Here is a 21,927-nt window from a genome sequence, read left to right on the forward strand (position 1 = left end):
CAGGCCGTCTTCAAGGGCAGCCCCATGTAGCATGCATTGCAGTAGTCTAGTCTGGATGTAACCAAGGCATGGACCACGCTAGCCAAGTCAGACTTCACGAGGTATGGTCGCAGCTGGCGCACAAGTTTGAGTTGTGAAAAGGCCCTCCCGGCCACTGCCAACATTTTTCAGGCCGCGAGAAGCTCCCCTTGGCTAACTAGTTACAAGTAGTTTCAACATAGGAACAATAGAAATCAGGCCATGAGAGAGTCCCCCTTGGGAGTTGTAAGTAATGAGTTATAAGTAGTTATAACACAGGAACAGAAATCAGGCCGTAAGAGGCTCCCCCTGGATAACTAGTTACAAGGAGTTACAACACAGGAACAACAGAAACTTGGCCGCGAGAGGCTCCCCGTTGGGAGTTATAAGAAACTAGTTACAAGTAGTTATAACACAGGAACCACCAAAATCTGGACGTGAGAGGCTCCCCCTTGGGAGTTATAAATAACAAGTTATAAGTAGTTATAACACAGGAACAGAAATCGGGCCGTGAGAGGCTCCCCTTGGATAACTAGTTACAAGTAGTTACAACACAAGAACAATAGAAATTGGCCGAGAGGCGCCCCGTTGGGAGTTATAAGAAACTAGATATGAGTAGTTATAATACAGGAACCACAAAAATCTGGCCGTGAGAGGCTCCCCATTGGGAGTTATAAGAAACTAGTTACAAGTAGTTATAACACAGGAACCACAAAAATCTGGCCGTGAGAGGCTCCTCCTTGGGAGTTATAAATAACAAATTATATGTAGTTATAACACAGGAACGGAAATTGGGCCGTGAGAGGCTCCCCCTTGGAAGTTATAAAAAAAACTAGTTAGTTACAACTCAGGAACAACAGAAATTGAGCCGTGAGAGGCTCCCTGTTGGGAATTACACTAAACTAGTTACAAGTAGTTATAGTACAGGAACCACAAAAATCTGGCAGTGAGAGGCTCTTCCTTAGGTAACTAGTAACTAGTTACAAGTAGTTACAACATCGGGTTTTTTTCACGCAAGCATTTGTTTCCAACTCCAGGACATCACCCTGTCACCTCCTCCCCAAAATGGGGGGGGGGGGGGGTCCTGACCTCAGCCAATGTGAAGGCCTTGCCCACTCCATTTCCAATTCATAATTGATTAGTATTGGGGTTTTTAATCTCTGTTTAATGTTTTTCAACTAATGGGAAGAAAGGCGGCCTAGAAAGGAAGTTAATAATAGTAGTAATCATAGAGGTAGTTAATAGTAATAACAATAAAAATATTAATAATAGTTAATAATAATGTTAATAGTAAAGTTACTATAATAAATAATAAAGTTATTATAATAAATAACAAATTATAATAATAAAGTTATTATGGGATGTGTTCAACTTGTGATTTTGTGATACGAAATCCAGCATATAGATCTCATTTGCTGGGACATACTGTGTTTTTGTGTCAGTAAAATAATAATAAAGTTAATAATAGTTAATAATGAAGTTAATTATAATTAATAATAATAAAGGTAATAATAATAGTTAATAATGTTAATAATAATACTACTAAAGTTAATAATAATAGTTAATAATACAAAAGTTCATAATATCAGTTAATAATAATAAAGTTAATAAAGTTAATAATAATAAAGTTAATAATAATAGTAATAATAAAGTTAATAATAATAGTTAATAACAATAAATTAAATAATAATAGTTAGTAATAATACAAAAATTAATAATAATCAGGTAATAATAAAGTTAATAATGTTATAATAATACTACTAAAGTTAATAATAAAAGTTAATAATAATAAAGGCAATAATAATAGTTCATAATAGTTAATAATGTTAATAATACTACTAGTTAATAATAATAGTTAATAATAAAGTTAATAATAGTTAATAATAATAAAGTTAATAATAGTTAATAGTAATAAAGGTAATAATAATAGTTCATGATAGTTAATAATGTTAATAATAATACTACTAAAATTAATAATAATAGTTAATAATAAAGTTAATAATAGTTAATAATAATAAAGTTAATAAGTTAGTAATAATAAAATTAATAATAATAATAATAATAATAATAATACAAAAGTTAATAATATCAGATAATAATAAAGTTAATAATAAAATTTATTATTATTAATATTATTATTATTTATTAATTCATGAGTCCCCTCAGGGAGAGAAGGCAGGTCATAAATAAAGTTTTATTATGTGTTGTCGAAGTCTTTCATGGCCGGAATCACTGGGCTGCTGTGAGTTTTCCGGGCTGTCTGGCTATGTTCCAGAAGCATTCTCTCCTGACGTTTCGCCTGCATCTATGGCAGGCATCCTCAGAGCTTGGTCTGTTGGAAACTCGGAAAATGGGTTTATTATTACTATTATTAATGCGACCCCTCTCCTTGGAGGCCGGCCTCCCAGACGGGGCTTAGCCTGCTTTCCTTTCTCTCTCTCTCTCTCTCATTCGGAGGTCAGCCGGTGTCAGCGCTGCTAAGAATAAAAGGAAGTCCATTCCGAGGCCGAGCGTGTGTGTGTGTATGTGTGTGTGTCTGTCTCTGGCTGACCCTGCAGCGCCTGCTTATCTGCGGGATCATGCCGTCTCCCCGCTTGACATCACCTAATTCTGCTTTGGGGCCGCAAAGCCGCTCACCTCCCGGGTTGGCATTAAACCCGGTGGAACGTGGAGGGACGGAGGAGAAGGAGGAGGAGAGAAAAGGCCCAGAGGAAGGGAGTTCAAAGCCAGCCTGGGACAGAGTAAGCTCCCAACCATTAATAGTCTAGCTTGCTGCTGACCTATGCAGCTGGAAGACAGTTGCATCTGTCAAGTAGGAAATGTAGGTACCGCTTTATGCGGGGAGGCTAATTTAACTAATTTGCAACACCATAAAACTTTCCAGCAGCATGCCTAAGAAGGAGGAAGTACTGTCACAAGTGGCCGGAGATACAGAGGCTATTTAACATTCCAGCTTTCTGGCTTCATGAGGATATGCTCGATTCTGGCCACAGGGGGAGCTGACGCGTCAGCTCCCCCTGTGGCCAGAATCGAGCATACCCTCATGAAGCCGGAAAGCTGGAATGTTAAATTGCCTCTGTGTCTCCCTAATATATGTTGTATGTCCAACGGCATTAAATGTTTGCCATGTATATGTGCATTGTAATCCGCCCTGAGTCCCCTGCGGGGTGAGAAGGGCGAAATATAAATACTGTAAATAAATAATAATAAATATTATTAATAGTAGTACTGTCAACATTATTATTACTACTATTATTATGATCAACATTATTACTACTATTATCATTATTCTTGCTATTATTATGCTCACTATTATTATTACTGCTATTACTGCTATTTATTATTGCTACTATTATTATTGACATTATTACTATTATTATCAGCATTATTAATTCTATTAGTAGTCTCAACATTATTACTATTATCAACATTATTACTACCATTATTGCTATTACCAACACTATTACTCTTATTTTTTACTAGTATTATTGCTACATTATTACTATGACTATTACTATATTATCAACATTATTATTATTACTACTATTATCAACATTATTACTACTCTTATTTTTATTATCAAATTATTATTACTATCAACTATTATTATTACTATTATTACTATTGCTACTGCTACTATTTATTGTTACTATTATTATCAATATTATTAACACTATTATTACTATTATTATCAACATTTTTATTATTATAAACATTATTATACTATTAATACTATCAACATTATTATTACTACTCATGCTACGGCTACTATTTATTATTACTATTATTTTCAACATTACTATTATTAACTTTATTACTATTATTAAAATTATAACTATTATTACTATCAACATTATTATTACTACTATTGCTACTGCTACTATTTATTATTACTATTATTATCAACATTACTATTATTAACATTACTATTATTACTATCAACATTATTATTACTAGTACTGCTACTATTTATTATTACTATTATTATCAACATTATCATTCTTATTCACATTATTATTACTATTATCAACATTATTAGTATTACTATTACTACCATCATTGCTACTATTTTCAACATTATTATTGCTATTCTTGCTATCAACATTATTACTACTATTGCTACTGCTACTATTTATTATTACTATTATTATCAACATTACTATTATTAACATTACTATTATTACTATCAACATTATTATTACTACTACTGCTACTATTTATTATTACTATTATTATCAACATTATCATTCTTATTCACATTATTATTACTATTATCAACATTATTAGTATTACTATTACTACCATCATTGCTACTATTTTCAACATTATTATTGCTATTCTTGCTATCAGCATTATTACTACTATTGCTACTTCTACTATTATTTATTTGTTTATTTCCTATATTTATACCCCGCCCTTCTCCCTCCAAAGGGGGACTCATGTCATCTATTATTACTATTATTATCAACATTATTATTATTATTATTATTATTACTATTATTATCAACATTTTTATTACTACTGGGAACCAATGTGAGTCCCCTCGGGGAGATGGAGTGGTATATAAATAAAGTTTTGATGATGATGATGATAATGAGTATTATTATTATTACTTTACTACCATTACTAACACTATTACTATTATCAGCATTATAATAGGGCCGGACTTTAGCACAGCAGGATAACCACCAGCTGCAATAAAATCGTGCCAACCAAAAGGCTGACCGAAGCCCGGGTAGGGGTGAGCTCCTGAACTTTAGCCCAGCTTCTGACTACCTAGCAGATCAAAAACAGCAACTATGAGTAGATAAATAGGTACCGCTTTAAGCGGGGGGGGGGTATTTAAAGGCACCCATAAGGAAATGCCAGAAAAAAATCAGGGGAGTCAGCCCTGGTGATATGGAACTACAACTCCCATCAGGGACTGTGAAGGATGATGATGGGAGTTGCAACCTAGCAAACTACATCGGGTCTCAAGCCCATCATTAAGTCGGGGAAGGGATTGTTTTGAGGGCTCCCGTCGGCCGCCGTTTGGCTGAGGACGATGGGACTTGGAGTTGGAGCTGACTTGTGAAAAATGAGGAAACCTTGTGTTTTGGCGGTACAGACGAGAGCCCGGCCCTCCCGCAGAGCAAAGGAAGGTCAAGCTGAACAAACACGGCACCAAATCATTAACTAGCGCTCCGCTCCCTCTGAAATATTTATCTCCGCTCTGAGAGACATGGGAGTGAGGCCCCAGGCCATTCCTTCCCTCCACTCCAGGAACAACAACAACAACAACAATTCCATTTCTTAGGCACGACAATTACCCTTTCCTTCTTTCCTCCCTCCCTCCATTCCTCCCTCTCTCTCTCTGTCTTTCCTTCCCTTCTCTCCACTTCCTTCTTTCTCTGTCCGTCTCTCCTCTGTCCTTCCTTTTTCCTCTCCTTTCCCTTCCTCTCTGTCCATCTCTTCCCCCTTCTTCAGCCCTCCTTGCCTCCCTCTCTTCCTTCCTTCCGCCCTCTATCCTTCCTTCCCTCCCTCTTCTCATCTCCCTTCCTTCCTCTCTGTCCTTCCCTTACTCCCTTTCCTCTGTCCTTCCTTCTCTTCTCTTTGTCCTTTCTTCCTCTTTGCCCCTCTCTGGCCTCCTTCCCTCCTTCCCTTTCTTTGCTTCCTTCCCTCCTTCCTCCCTCTGTCCTTTTCCCCAACTTCCTTCCTTCTTACTCCTCTCTGGCCTTTCTTCCCTCTTCACTCCTTCCTCCATCCCTCCCTCCTGTCTTCCCCCTTCTTTCCTTCCTGCCTACCTTTCCTTTCTATTTCTGTCCTTGCTTTTCCCTTCAGTCCGTCCTTCTTTCCTCCCTCTTTCTCTCCCTTCCTTCCTTCCTTCCTTCCTTCCTTCCTTCTTACCTTCCCCTTTCAATAATTCCTTTCTTCCTTTCCTTTCAGTCATTCCTTCCTTCTTCCCTCCCTCCTTCTCTTTCCTTCTCTTTCCTTCCTTCCTTCCTTCCTTCCTTCCCCTTTCAGTCATTCCTTCTTCTCTCCTTCCTTCTTCTCCCCCCCTTCTCTCTTACCTACCTTCCTTCCTTCCTTCCTTCTCCTTTCAGTCTTTTCTTCCTTCCTTCTTCCCTCCCTCCTTCTTTCTTACCTTCCTTCCTTCCCCTTTCAATCATTCCTTCCTACTTCCCTCCCTCCTTCTCTCTTATCTTCCTTCCTTCCCGTGTCATTCCTTCCTTCTTCCCTCCCTCCTTCTTTCTTACCTTCCTTCCCCCTTGAGTCTTCCCTTCCTTCCTTCTTCCTTCCCTCCTTCTCTCTTGCCTTCCTTCTTTCCCTTTTCAGTCATTTTTTCCTCCCTCCTTCTCTCTTACCTTCCTTCCTTCCTTCCCCTTTCAGTCATTCTTTCTTGCCTTCCTCCCCCTTTCAGTCATTCCTTCCTTCTTCCCTCCCTCCTCCTTTCCTTCTTCCCTCCATCCTTTCTTTCCTTCCTTCCTTCCCTTTCTATGTCCTTTCCTCCCTCCCTCCTTCTTTCCTTCCCGCCTACCTTTCTTTGCCACTTCCATCTCTTCTTCCGTCCAGCGCGACGTCTCGACCGGCTCCGCAGAAGCTGGAAAGGTGGAAAGAAAGAAAGAGAGAAAGAAGAAGAGGAGAAGGGGAGGGGAGGAGAGGAGAGGCGGCTGTCAGCTGGCGCTTGAGCCTTCGCTTTCCCAGTAATCTATTAATCCCTTGACGCCCAGGCCTGCTCAGGACGCCCGGAAAGAAGACGGCGCGCAGCCTTTGAGTGCGTCAAGAAAGAGACTCCGTATTACAGGCGGGAAAACACCAATCACACCAGGTAACCAAACTTGCAAAAAACATTCTGTTCCTGGATCCAAAGTGGGAGCTCCGGCTGAATTGTGCAATCCTCCACCAACACTACACTGCCCTCCACCCAAGTGAAGGCTTTCCTAGGGGGACCATTCCATCCTAGATTTTATGTGTTTCCTCCACCACAGACATCCCAGTGTTTCTGACTCTTTCCATTGGTGTGGAATTTGCATGCCTGAACCCTTTCCTATTCTTTTCTATGACACACAGCAAGCAGAGGAATTGATCCGCAACTGAACATACTAGAGAGGTTTGGGGAGAATTCACCATGATTTACAGGAATTGTAGTTCCTGGGATATATAGTTCACCTGCAATCTAAGAGCACTCTGAATTCCACCAATGATGGACCAGGAACTAACTTGGCACACAGAACCACCAAGACCAACAAAACATGCTGGAGATCGTTGGAGGGATGTATAGGAGTTGTAGTTCACCTACATCCAGAGCGCACTATGAACCCAAACAAACATCGATCTGGACCAAACTTGGTATGCATACCCGATATGTCCAAATTGGAAAACTAGTGGGTTTTGAGGGAAAATGGCCAGGACATTTTGGAGTTGTGGATACTGGGATTTATAGTTCACCTCCAATCTAAGAACACTCTAATCTCCACCAACGATGGACCTGAAACTAATTTGGCACACAAAACCCACACAGAAACCCCAAGACCAGCAATATATACGAGAGGTCTTTAGAGGAGTTGTAGTTCACCTACATCCAGAGCGCACTATGAACCCAAACAAAAATGGATCTGGACCAAACATGGCATGCATACCCAATATGTCCAATTTGGAAAACTAGTGGGTTTTGAGGGGGAAATGGCCAGGACATTTTGGAGTTGTGGATACTGGGATTTATAGTTCACTTGCAATCAATGAGCACTCTGAACTCCACCAAAGATGGAACTGGACTAAACTTGGCACACAGAGCCCCCATGACCAGCAACAAATACTGGAGATCTCTGGGGAAAATGACCTTTGATTTGTGGGAGTTGTAGTTCACCTACATCCAGTGAACGGAAACATCAATAGATCTGGACCAAACTTGGCCCACAGAGCCCCCATGACCAGCAACAAATACTGGAGGTCTCTGGGGAAAATTCACCTTGATTTGGGGGAGTTGTAGTTCACCTATATCCAGAGAGAAATGTGAACTCAACACCAATGGATCTGGACCAAACTTGGCACACAGACCTGATATGCCGGAATTTCATTATTGGAGGGGTTTGGGGAAACTGACTTTCCTTTCTGGGAGTTGTAGTTCACCCACAACTAGAGACACTGTGTTCACCACCGATAATGGACCTGAACCAAATTTGGGATGCATAACCCCCATGACTAACGTAACCTATTGGAGGGGTTTGAGGGGACTGACCCACCATAGTGGGAGTTGTAGTTTACCCTGCAGCCACAGACCACTGTGAACTCATACAATGATGGATCTGGTCCACACTTGGCACACAGACCTGATATAAATTTGATTACTGGAGGGGGGGGGCAGGGAGTGACCTTTCTTTCTGGGAGTTGTAGTTCTCCCACAACCAGAGAAACTGTGATCTCCACCAATGATGGACCTGGACCACACTTGGCACATAGAACCCACATGATGAACTCAGCCTACTGAAGGGTTTTGAGGGGACTCACCATAGTGGGAGTTGTAGTTCACCCTACAGCCAGAGAGTTGTAGTTTACCAAACCCCTCCCATGATGTATCTAGAGCAAACTTGCCCAACGTAACAAACTTTAAGTTCTGATGGGAGTTTCTCGAGGTTAACATGCCATGATGTGAGTTGTAGTTCACCCATAACCGTATGCATTTTGGACAATAAAAAAATTGACTTTTTCAAATAATGCGGGCAACATCGGGGAGCCAAGCTAGAAAATAAATAAAAATGTGCTATAGCAGGATGTCCCTCCTAAAAAATCAAAGTTTGTGCAGTTCAATACACTTTCCCCATGTTTTCAGAACCAATCAGGAAATGACATTGATCACCCAGGAACAAAAATCATAGAGTTACAAACCATAATAGAGTGAACCATCACTGAATACCTGGAACGTCGGCTGAGAATTTGACCTGCTTTCTGTGCGCCCTATTTTATTATTATTGTTTCCCCGCCTGAAACGAGGCCACCGACAACACCGAAACAGTGTTTACAAAACTATTCTTATTATTATGGTTCTCTTTGCGGCTCTGCAATGCTTAGGAGGATTCTGGTTTCCCAGGAAACTCCATAGGGACAAAGGCAGGAGAGAAACAAAGATAATAATCATAGTGATAATAATGATAATAGTACTAATAGAGAAATCCAGGTCACTCAACAAATGGAGAAGTCTTAGCAGAGTATGAAAGGCAGCCATGACAGTTAAAGGGGGATCAAGGTGATGGGAAAACAGGTTGACGACACTGTATATTCTAATAATATAGGTGTTTTAATGCTATTGTGTTTTATCTGGATGTTTTAACTGTCTTGTAACCCACTTTGAGCAGGCGGGAAATAATAATAATAATAATAATAATAATAACAATAAATAATAATCCTTTATTGTGTTTTATCTGGATGTTTTAACTGTCTTGTAACCCACTTTGAGCAGGTGGGAAATGATAATAATAATTATTATTATGATAAAATAATAATTAATAATAATTAATAACAATACTTTATTGTGTTTTATCTGGATGTTTTAACTGTCTTGTAACTCACTTTGAGCAGGCGGAAAATAATAATAATTAATAATAATTAATAACAATAAATCATAACAATATTGTATTGTGTTTTATCTGGATGTTTTACCTGTCTTCTAACCCACTTTGAGCAGGTGGGAAATAATAATAATAATAATTATAATAATAATAATAATAATAATAATTAATAATAATAATAATTAATAACAATAAATAATACTTTATTTATATTCTGCCCTATCTCCCCAAGTGGATTACAGTACACATACACAACGAACGAACATCCAGTGCCGTTTTGGACAGTCAGGACAGAGACAGACAGAACAGAAAGGAGGTATGTTGTGTCAACGTCCAGCTTTTTGGCGCCTTGGGAGGTTGTGCTCAAATCCAGCCACAGGGGGTGCCGTCGCTCCATCCTCTATGACAAAGAGCCATCAGAGCTTCCTACTTCCTTTTGCTCACCAGTGTCGTAAAATACCTCCCACACGTGTTTTAGGGGTACCTAATTTCTCTACTTACAGCTCAAGCTGTTTTCGAACTGCTTAGGTCAACAGTGAGCTGGGCTGACACTCAGGAGCTCATGCCAAACCAGGGCTTCAAATTGGCAACCTTTCAGTTGGTAGATCTTATCATTGCTGGTGATGTACCAGCTGTGCTATTATCCCACTTAAACAAAACTCATAGCAACTTATTATTATTATTATTATTATTATTATTATTATTATTATTAAATTATAGCCCCTTTTCTTCACTTGAGATTCACAGCAATTATTATTATGATCATCCCACTTGCTTATCTTAAGTGACTCATAGCAGTATTATTATTTATATCCCTTACATCCCTTTATTTATATCTCTTAAGCAGGACTCATAGCTGTTTATTATTATTACATTATAATTTATTATTATATTATATTATATTATATTATTAGGGAAAAGCTGCACATCACGAGTGCTGAACCTGACACAGCAAATAGAAGATGGCAGCAGATTACAGGAGCTGTCTTCATATACCTGTCAGTAGCTTATGATACTGTAAATCATTGACTTCTACTGAGAAAAAATGTATAATATCTCAAAGGATGACCACCTCACCCACTTCATAGGAAATCTGGAGCTTTTTTGTTGAGTTCCAGTCAGAGAAGCCAATGGCAAAAACAGAAGAACAGCCTGCCTCAGGGGAGCGTGCTTGCTCCATCCATGTTCAACATTTACACCAATGCCCAGCCACTGCCAGAAGGGACAGAGAGTTTCATCTATGCTGACGATCGTGCCATCGCCGCTCAAGCTGGGAGCTTTGAAATGATTGAACAAAAGCTCTCTGGTGCTTTAGGTGCTCTTCCTGCCTATAACAGGGGAAACCATCTGATTCCTAATCCATCTAAAACACAGGTGTGCTTTTCATCTTATGAACAGACAAGCATCTCGAACTCTGAGGATGACCTGGGAAGGAATCCCACTGCAGCATTGCTGCACACCTAAACTGAATATACTGTCCTAAGTAGATTGAGACTTAAAATGGTATTGTGGAGGAGAGATGAACAATGCTGATGAAGTAAAACTGCTGACAAAACTGACCTGGGAATTGTTGATGTAAACAACATGTTTACATGGCCAAAGACAGTAACTCTTTCAATTAAGGAAATAGAAAACAATGGCTCCTTACTTAAAGGAGGGGAAAACAACATCTGTCTGGAAATCATGGGAGTTTTAGCAACTTTTAGGTGAATAATAAGTGGCTAATAAATTTAGAACAACCACAACAAGTCCTACATAAGGAGACGCTTTTCTCTTCGAAAAGTGGGTCAGATCTGCGAAGAGTGCAGGGCCTGAACACTGGCAACCTTCCAAAAATGGACTGAATGAAGAAGGAATGGTGAGTATGAATGAGTGAATGTATGGATTAGGAGTGAGTATATCTGATGATGTACTGAATGAAGAAGGATGGTGAGTATGAATGAGTGAATGAACGGATTACGAGTGAATCTTAGAGTATATTTGATGAACTGAATGAAGGATGGTGAGTATGAATGAGTGAATGAATGGATTATGAGTGAGTGTTTGTGACAATGTGTAACCTTTAATTCTTATGGTTATATGTTGTTTAAACAGTAGTTAATAAATGGTAAGTATGTAGGATTATATTTTGTTAGAGATAGTGGCTGGTTTGGCTTGAGCAGAGTTGCCATAGCAACGGGGGCGGAGCCAACTGTCACTTCACAGGGCAGCTGTTTGAAAGTGGCAGTCTGTGACCGGTAGAGTTACAGGGAAGACTGATTTCTCTAGTGGGAGAAACAGGGAACTAGTCTGTGACCAAAGAGTTACAGGAGAAGGTAGTTGATCCTGTGGTGTGTTGAAAACCATCAGGAATACTATAGTTAGAGAACTATAGAGAAGACTGGTTCTTTAATATTAAGAATCAGGGTTTGGCTGGGAGCCAATTCTGTTAAATAAGCCTTTTAGCTTATTTGTTTTATTAGGACAGTTGTCCAGGAAAGATACATCTGCTTACAGAAACCTCTTAAAGTCTGTACCTAAAGTTACTCATGAAACCTTACTAATGTAACCTATCAAGATTTGTGCCTCTTGTGAAGAAACAATCGAATCTGTTATACCTTGCTTGTTCCAATAAAATTGTTACTGTTCTCCTCAAGCCTTGCCTGATACAGTTTCTCCTAAGTCAAACAGCCTGCATAAGTAGAAAAACCAAACCAGGGACATTAAACGCTACGCTATCAAATAAATAAATACTTCTGTAACTAATAGTCCCTTTATAAACCAGCTCCTAAGTTGATGCTGAGGATTACAGGGCTTCCTCACAAATTTGGTGGCAGTAATTTTACCCTCCTTCACAGTGTTCGAGTATATCTGATGATGAACTGAATGAAGGATGGTGAGTTTGAATTAGTGAATGAATGGATTAGGAGTGAAAGAATATATGTGATGATGGACTGAATGAAGGATGGTGAGTACGAATAATTGAATGAATGGATTAGGAGTGAATGTGGTGTTTCCCCCTTTGTTTGTGTAACCAGTATAGTCTCTGTGTTTACTTCTTTCTCTGAAAGTGCCCGATGCACTCTAGAAACGGGTTAAAGAACATTTGTAAGGTTCACGAAGTATTCATGACAAAGGTTCTATCGCCACACAGTGTGGACATGCACATTCCCTCTCAAGGCGGACGAGCAGACTTACATGGCTCCGGAGGTGGGGGCAGCGGAGGCGGTGGTTCTTCAGTGGCTGCGGCAGCGGCAGCATTGGCGGCGGCTGCCTCATTGGTCATCGACCTGGTGATGCGTCCCTTGCGACGTCCCTGGCTATTGGCGGTCTTCCGGCCTCGGGGCGCAGTCTGCTCCCGCTCCTCAGGCTCCTCGGGCACTGACTCGGCCTTCTCCTTCTCCTTGAGAGTTTCCCTAATGGAAACGAACGAGACTCGTCAACAACGGCCAATTCCACCGTCCCCGTTATGTCACAAATGAGAAGAGTGAGCTTTCAATGAATTACAGTTACAAACATCTGACTTAAAAAACGATTCTTAGTTAAGAACGGGGTAGAGACAACACGAAATGAGAGGAACCTATCCTTTAGAAGGAAGGGAAATCCACTCCTGGAATAGATATTATCGTGGGGAAAAGAGGCCTCCACTAGTCATGGGCCCGATATTTGTCCCATTCGTTTCATTCGTGTTTCTGTTTCATACCGCCCATTCGGATGGCACGAAATGGAAAGGCTCCTCCTGAAACGAAAGGCTCCTCCTTACAAGGAAAACAAAAACGTCACTTCCCAATTTTGGGAAGTTCAAAGGAAACCGGATCGGGGGGCCCCACCGAAAGCCGAACCCGAAACAGATCAAGGTGAGTCCCGAATACACAACTCTAGTCTCCACTGCTCACTTTGATTCTTCTTTTTCGTCCTTCTCCTCTTCATCTCTCCTCTCCTCCTCCTTCTTCTCAGTTCGCTCGGCCTTCTCCTCCTCTATCTTTTCTTCGACTTTTTCTTCTTGGGACGGCCGAGCGATTTGTTGCTGGAACGGAAGGAGAAGTCGGGAATTATAAACAAAATCGGATGCTTGGACATGAAAAATGGAGGTGGGCGGCGATCCCGCCGCCCAGCACTCCTGGTCAGAGATACGATGTTGGAAAACGTGAGATTATTTCACAAGTCTGTCCCTTAAGGAAGAATGGGAAGCCCCCCTACGATGCTGAGCTGCACACGGAAATAAATATCGAACAATATCCTTTCCCTTTCGAAAGCATCTCTGGCCTATTTGCCTAGGGATGAGTCACACTCCAAAGGAGGCAACCAGACACACAGCAAGGAGGTGACCTACATTGAATCTGGGTTTCTGGGTTCTGCAAGGAAAGGGTCTCAACACTATCTAGGATTCATTCTAATCCCCTTAATTACACGACGTAACACCATTATTATAATGAAAATGGATACAATTTATTATTATTTACTTACTACCCTTTTCTCTTCCTCCTCCTCCTAACAATAATAAAATATTTACTCATTACGACTCTCTAATAATAATAATAATAATTAGTAACAAAACAATATGTTACTTGTTACTCTATTTTCTCTAATAACAATAAAAATATATTAATAACATAATAATTTTTACTTTTTACCCAATTTTCATTCTTCCTAATAATCTATAAAAATATAATAATAAAATATTTACTTGTTACTCAACGTTCTCTCCTCCCAATAACAATAAAAATATAATAATCATAATCATAACATAATAAATTTTATTTCGGGGGAGAACGGCGGGGTATAAATATAGGAAATTAATAAATAAACTGATTTTCTCTAATAATAACAACAATAAAGATATAACAATATAACAATAATAATAATTTACTTGTTACTTGACTTTCTCTCCTAATAATAATAAAAATATACGGTAATAACATAATAAATTTTACTGTTAGGCAATTTTCTCTCCTAATAATAAAAATATAACTATAATAATAATTTACTTACTACTCAACTTTCTCTCCTCCTATTAACAATAATACAAATATTATAACAATAATAAACAATTTACTTGTTACTCCACTTTATCTCCTCCTAATAACAATAAAAATATAATAACGTAATAATGCTACTTGTTACCTGATTTTCTCTTCTTCTAATAATATTAATATAATAACCATAAAAAATTACTTGTTACTCGACTTTCTCTCCTAATAATAATAATAATAATAATAATAAATGTAAAAATTATGTATCTTCAGCCTGAGTTATGGATGATGGGAGTTGTAGTTCAAATCATCAAGAGATGTAAGGTGAAATGCTTCATACATATGTACTGTACACACACACTCATACACACACACCATCTACCACATGTTAACTGTGAATCTACTGCCATAATACTAATACTCTATAACAACATTTGAAAAAAATTCTATTCCTGGTTTGAATCCTGGTGATTCCTTATTGAATTGCAATTTAATCCCATTTGACCAAATGTATTATTGAATCAAGTCGTATTGTGTTTTCATTCATTTCGGTTAACGATTCCAGGAGAGTTCGGACACTAATTATTAGTGTCTATTTCTCTTTTGTTGTTGGTACGGTCAGTGGACTAATATCAATAAACAGATCAATTGCTCTACTGTTTTGGGTTTAGAAAACGGAGAGAAAGCCTTAAAGATTTGAGATGAAGACAGGAAAGGATCCGGGTCCAGATGGATCTCCGGCATTTATTTTCTACTTGAGAGTCGATACAGCAAACACAGAGCAACTAATGAAATGTACAGACGAAGAAGCGAATGAACGAAGGAAGGAATGGAGAGGCAGCTGTCTGGGGCTCTCAAACCAATCGAGGCAATATTTAGACCGGGAAGCGGTGAGAGGGATAGGGTTTCAGTCCAAGAGGGAAAGCCCTTCCCCAAAGGTTTTCTGGACAGAGGAGGAGGGACTACAAACACAAACACGCCAAAGCAGCGAACGGGGGAAGAGGGTCAGGGAGGGCAGCAGGCCGAAGGGAGGGTAGTGTTTACCAAACTCAACCCAAAAAAGGCCGACTCTGACCAGACGGAAACACAATGTTCTTTGCTTCCCGCGGGTTCGGCCCTTCGGAAGAAGCGCGAGTGGAGCGACAGGCCAGAAAATGGGACAAACATCCTGTTGGGAATGGGACCCTAGACATCTAGTCCAAAGGGGATCGATCCCCCAGAGATCATCTAATCTGAACCATTGCCGCTCGCCACAATAATAATAATAATCACACTTTATTTGTACCCCGCTACCATCTCCCCAAGGGACTCGGTGCAACTTACATGAGGCCGAGCCCACAACACAGCAATAACAAAGCAAAAACAACAACAATACAAGCAGTAGATAAAACTCATAACAGAAAATAAACAATAAACATTAACAATAGCACAACGGCATTTAAAAACTTATGGCTGGGCCAAATGTAATAATTAAAATTTTAAAATATGTTGGACATGGCAGGTAAAATATGATTAGCGTGGATTTCCGGGAAGGGATGGGCGTGTAAAAACAATCCTAGGTCATTAATAAAGTGCATTTAAGGACAGATTGCTAGGAGTTTCTTATTCTGGGAAGGCACATTGGAATAAGCACGTTTTCAGACTCCTCCTAAAGACTGCCAAGGTTGGAGCATGCCTAATGTCCTTAGGGAGTGAATTCCAGAGATGAGGGTCCACCACCGAGAAGGCCCTCTCCCTCGTCCCCACCAGTCGCACCTGCGACAGAGGTGGGAACGCGAGCAGGGCCTCTCCAGATGATCAGAGAGATCGTGTGGGTTCGTGCACAGAGATGCAGTCACGCCACAAAAACAAAACCTGATCCCCCCAAAATATGTTACAATATACAACATGACTTCATACAGTACAAACAACCTGTTGGGAATGGGATCCTAGGCTCTGGACAAACCGAAAGGGGTCCCCCAGATATCATCTAGTCCAAACCATTACTGCTCACCACGAAAGCAAACCCAACCCTCCAAAATATATTACAATATGATAATATTGCTATATACAGTACTAACATCCTGTTGGGAATGAGATCCTAGGTTCTGAAAAAACCCAAAGGGCCCCCCAGAGATCATTTAGTCCAGTGGGTCCCCCAGAGGTAATCTAGTCCAAAGGGGGTTCCAAAGGTCATCTGGTCCCAATTGTCGCCACTCGCCACAAAAGCAAACCCAACCCAAAACATATTACAATATGACTATACGGTACAAATATCCAGTTGGGAATGGGACACTAGGCTCTGAAAAAACCCAAAGGGCCCCCCAGAGATCATATAGTCTAATGGGTCTCACAGTCATCTAGTCCAAAGGGAGTCCCAAAGGTCATATAGTCCAAACCATCACAGCTCGCCACAAACCCAAACCCGACCCTCCAAAATATATTACATTATGATAATATTCCTATATATAGTACAAACATCCTGTTGGGAATGAGATCCTAGACTCAGAAAACACCCAAAGGGCTCCCCAGAGATCATCTAGTTCAATGGGTCCCCCAGAGGTCATCTAGTCCCAACTGTAGCTGCTTACCACATAAGCAAACCTGACCCTCCAAAATATATGACAATGTGATAATATTGCTAATATTGCTATATACAGTACAAACATACTGTTGGGAATGAAATCCTAGGCTCGGAAAACACTCAAAGGGCCCCCCAGAAATCATCTAGTCCAATGGGTCCCCCAGAGGTCATCTAGTCCCAACTGTCGCCGCTCGCCACAAAAGCAAACCCGACCCTCCAAAATATATTACAATATGTCTATACGGTACAAATATCCAGTTGGGAATGGGACACTAGGCTCCGAATAAGCCCAGAGGGGTCCCCCAAAGGTCATCTAGTCCGAACTGTTGGCGCTCACCACAAAAGCAAACCCGTCCCTCCAAAATATATTACAATATTACAACAAACATCCTGTTGGGAATGGGATCCTAAACTCTGGACAAACCGAAAGGGGTCCCCCAGAGGTTATGTAGTCCAAACCATCACAGCTCGGCACAAAAGCAAACCCGACCCTCCAAAATATATTACAATATGTTAATATTGCTATATACATCCTATTGGAAATGAGATCCTAGGCTCTGAAAAGACCCAAAGGGCTCCCCACAGAATATCTAGCCCAAATGGTCCCCCAAAGGTCATCTAGTACAAAGGGGGTCCCAAAGGTCATCTAGTCCTAACTGTTGCAGCTCTCCACAAAAGCAAACCCGACCCTCCAAAATATATTACAATATGTTAATATTGCTATATACATCCTATTGGGAATGAGATCCTAGGCTCTGAAAAGACCCAAAGGGCTCCCCACAGAATATCTAGCCCAATGGTCCCCCAAAGGTCATCTAGTACAAAGGGGGTCCCAAAGGTCATCTAGTCCTAACTGTTGCCGCTCTCCACAAAAGCAAACCCGACCCTCCAAAATATATTACAATATGACTTTACGGAACAAATATCCAGTCAGAAATGGGACACTAGGCTCCGAAAAAGCCCAAAGGGGTTCCCCAAAGGTCATCTAGTCCGAACTGTTGGCGCTCACCACAAAAGCAAACCCGACCCTCCAAAATACATTACAATATTACAACATGACTTCATACACTAAAAACATCCTGTTGGGAATGGGATCCTAAGCTCTGGACAAACCGGATGTGGTCTCCCAGAGGTCATCTAGTCCAAACCATCAGGGCTCGCCATGAAACCAAACCCAACCCTCCAAAATATATGACAATATGATAATATTGCTATATACATCCTGTTGGGAATGTGATTCTGGGCTCTGAGAACACGGCTTTCCAAACGTTTTTGAAAAAGGAGCATTAAACGTACAGGACCAAACTAGGTTATCGTTGGCAATCATTAATGTTGCTTCGCCTAGCAACACATGCCTGGGTTGGGAAAGGACCGGAGGGGAAAAACACATTATTTTGTATTGTTATTTTTAGACGCTCCTCCAAAGCTTTTAAGGCTGGAAAAGAAGAGAGTCCCTTTATGAAAAGAGCGTTTACAGCTGAACTCCGGCATTAGAGTCTCCACTTAACAGTATATCAAGCATGCTAATGATTTTACTATATATGCATGTGTAATATATACCTTACATTATGACTATATATGTGTGTTTATTATATATCTTACCGTATTTATATATAACACAATATAACTACAGTGTGTGTGTGAATATATATATATATAAGTAAAACACTATTTCTATGTGTGTGATATATATACGTGTGTGATATATCTATTACAATATTACTATATGTGCATAACCTATATATTACAGTATACATATATATTACTATCGATGTGTGCGTAATGTACATTATATATATTACGATATTGTTCTATGTTTGTAATGCATATATATTACAATATGTGTAATTAATATATGTTAAGTAATATATATAGTAATATTGTAATAGATACATTACAAGCACATAGATAGTAATATTATATAAACATATATTGTAATATATATTAAACACAGTTATACTGTAATATATATATATATATAGTAATCCTGTAATATATATTTATATCACACACACATATACTCACATTGTAATAGTTATATATATATACATATATATAAAACAATATTACTATATACATTACTAACCATATATTATTTCTATATATAATTATATATTACACATATATAACATATCTATATATATATCACTCACACATATATAGTATATACTACATATATATAACACACATATAATAATATTGTAATACATTTAATATTAATATTATAACTACGATGTATATTATATTATTACTAAACATATATTATTAATATATCTTACACACATATATATATTACACACATATATATCGTAATACTGTATTAGCCATTCACTCTCATAAATACTAGGCTTATGCCAAACAGGACACTATCAAAGCCCTCCCAACAGATGGCCATTCACATATAAAGGTGTGTGTGTATACACACACACACACTACAATTGCCAGTGGCATTTCCCAGCTTTTGCAGGAATGCTTCGATGGCGGTCCACTTTAGCAAAGTTCCTTTTGTGAAGTTTGCAAAGTGTCTTCAGGGAAGCAGAGAGGCACAAAATAAATCCAGGGAAGGAAAGGAGAGGCAACCCGCCAAAGGAGGAAGGAAGAGAAGAATCGGAGCATATCTCGAGAAACACAAACCTTCAATCGGAGGGAGCGTCACCCACCGACGTACCTGCCAGCTCATCTATCTGCCGCCTTTTAAAAACAAGGCCTAGTACTTGGAGCCCGGGGGAAAATAATAAAAGGGTCTTTGGGGGGATTTTGAAGGGTCTCCCCCAATAATATGACTAATAATATTAACAGTAATACTACTACTGATAATAATAGGGTTGGAGGATTCCTAGAAGAGGCCAAAGAGGGCGAGAAGTGGAGCAAAGGCCGGCCGGCCAGCCGCTGCCCTGTCCGTCTCCGTCTCCCAGGCAGAGTTTCTAATCTGGACGGGGTCACGCGAGGTGAGCCTCCAAGGCCCCGCCCACTCCCCCTCCCAGCTGGGATTGGCTCTCCCAAGTGTCAATCCGGTGGCAGTCTGGGCCGCTTTATTGTTTATCTCCAGACTAGATGAAAGCGGCCACCTGCTGGCTTGGTTTGGAAGCACAGAGTGGGAAGGGAACACTATCAAAGCCCTCCCAATAGATAGCCACTCACTCTCATAGATACCAGGCTTATGCCAGGCAGGACACTATCAAAACCCTCCCAACAGATGGCCACTCACTCTCCTAGATAACAGGTTTATGCCAGGCAAGACACTATCAAAGCCCTCCCAACAGATGGCCATTCACTCTCATAGATACCAGGCTTATGCCAAGCAGGACACTATCAAAGCCCTCCCGCCAGATGGCCATTCACTCTCACAGGTACCAGGTTAATGCCAAGCAGGACACTATCAAAGCCCTCCCGACAGATGGCCACTCACTGTAATAGATACCAGGTTTATGACAGGCAGGACTCTTATCAAAGTCCTCCCAACAGATGGCCACTCTCACAGATACCAGGCTTATGCCAAGCAGGACACTATGAAAGCCCTCCCGACAGATGGCCATTCACTCTCAGAGATACCAGGCTTATGCTAAGCAGAATACCATCAAAGTCTTACCATCAAATGGCCATCCACATAGATATTGGCAGGTTTATGCCAAGCAGGAGGACCCCATCAAAGCCCTCCCAACAGATGGCAATCCAAATTTATAGATATATGTAAGTCTAAGGAGGAGGCAATAAATATCAGGAGGTCTACGCCAGGCAAGAGGACCCCATGAAAGTCCTCCTGACAGATGCCTATCCACACTCATAGATACTGGCAGGTTTATGCCAAACAGAACATCATCAAAGCCTTCCCAACAGATGCCCATCTAAATTAATAGATACTGGCAAGTTTATGCCAAGCAGGACCCCATCAAAGCCCTGTGGACAGATGGCCATTCACACCATCAATGGAGGTTTACAGAGGAGGCTATAGGTATAATCTAATTTATGCCAGGCAGGAGGATCCCATCCTTCCCGACAGATGGCCATCCACACTCATAAATATCAGCTAGTTCATGCCAGGCAGGAGGACACCATCAAAGCCCTCTAAGGCCCTTCCTACACTGCCATATAATTTGGATTATCAGAGAAGATCATCCACATTATCTGATTTGAACTGGATTATATGAGTCTACACTGCCATATCATATAATCCGAAACAGATAATCTGGATTATATATGGCAGTGTAGAAAGGGTTTCAGGCTGGATCTACACTGCCATATAATCCAGATTGTCATAAACCAGGGATCCACAAACGTTTTAAACAGAGGGCCAGGTCACAGTCCCTCAAACTGTTGGAGGGCCAGATTATAATTTTAAAAAAGCATGAATGAATTCCTATGCACACTGCACAGACCTTATTTGTAGTGCAAAAAACACTTAAAAACAATAAAATCATTAAAATGAAGTTCAATTTTAACAAGTGTAAACTTATTAGTATTTCATTGGGAAGTGTGGGCCTGCTTTTGGCTGGTGAGATAGGATCGTTATTGTTGTTACTGTGTGCTTTCAAGTTGTTTCAGACTTACGTTGACCTTGAACGAGGGCCGGGTAAATGACCTTGGTGGGCCGTATCTGGCCCCTGGGCCATAGTTTGAGGACCCCTGTCATAAACAATAATCCAGATCACCTGCTTCAAACTGGATGACATGAGTCTACACTGCTAGATAATCCAGTTCAAAGCAGATCAAGTCGGGCAGTGTAGATGGGGCCTGGGTGCTTTCAAAAACTATGTAAATTCTTTATACACAGACACACATATATTGAGAAGACGAAAACACATCCAACAATGCTAGAGTGCTGCAAAGTATCCGAAGACCCAACGGAAAA

The 21,927-nt window shown here is 40.1% G+C and overlaps 1 protein-coding gene across 7 annotated transcripts in view; it reads right to left on the bottom strand.

Annotated features, from left to right (window-relative positions):
- NCOR1 (nuclear receptor corepressor 1) overlaps positions 1–21,927 on the bottom strand; it is a 110,253-nt gene that overhangs the window by 55,557 nt on the left and 32,769 nt on the right. For all 7 annotated transcript variants that reach the window (XM_067472115.1, XM_067472113.1, XM_067472110.1 and 4 more), the window contains 3 exons: positions 13,439–13,569; positions 12,741–12,958; positions 6,536–6,598 (listed from right to left, as the gene is read on the bottom strand). In XM_067472115.1, the coding sequence (XP_067328216.1) occupies positions 6,536–6,598; positions 12,741–12,958; positions 13,439–13,569 (412 nt within the window). The remainder of the gene's footprint in view (positions 1–6,535; positions 6,599–12,740; positions 12,959–13,438; positions 13,570–21,927) is intronic.

This window comes from Anolis sagrei, chromosome 11, assembly GCF_037176765.1.
Source record: "Anolis sagrei isolate rAnoSag1 chromosome 11, rAnoSag1.mat, whole genome shotgun sequence".
Classification (NCBI taxonomy): Eukaryota; Metazoa; Chordata; class Lepidosauria; order Squamata; family Dactyloidae; genus Anolis; species Anolis sagrei.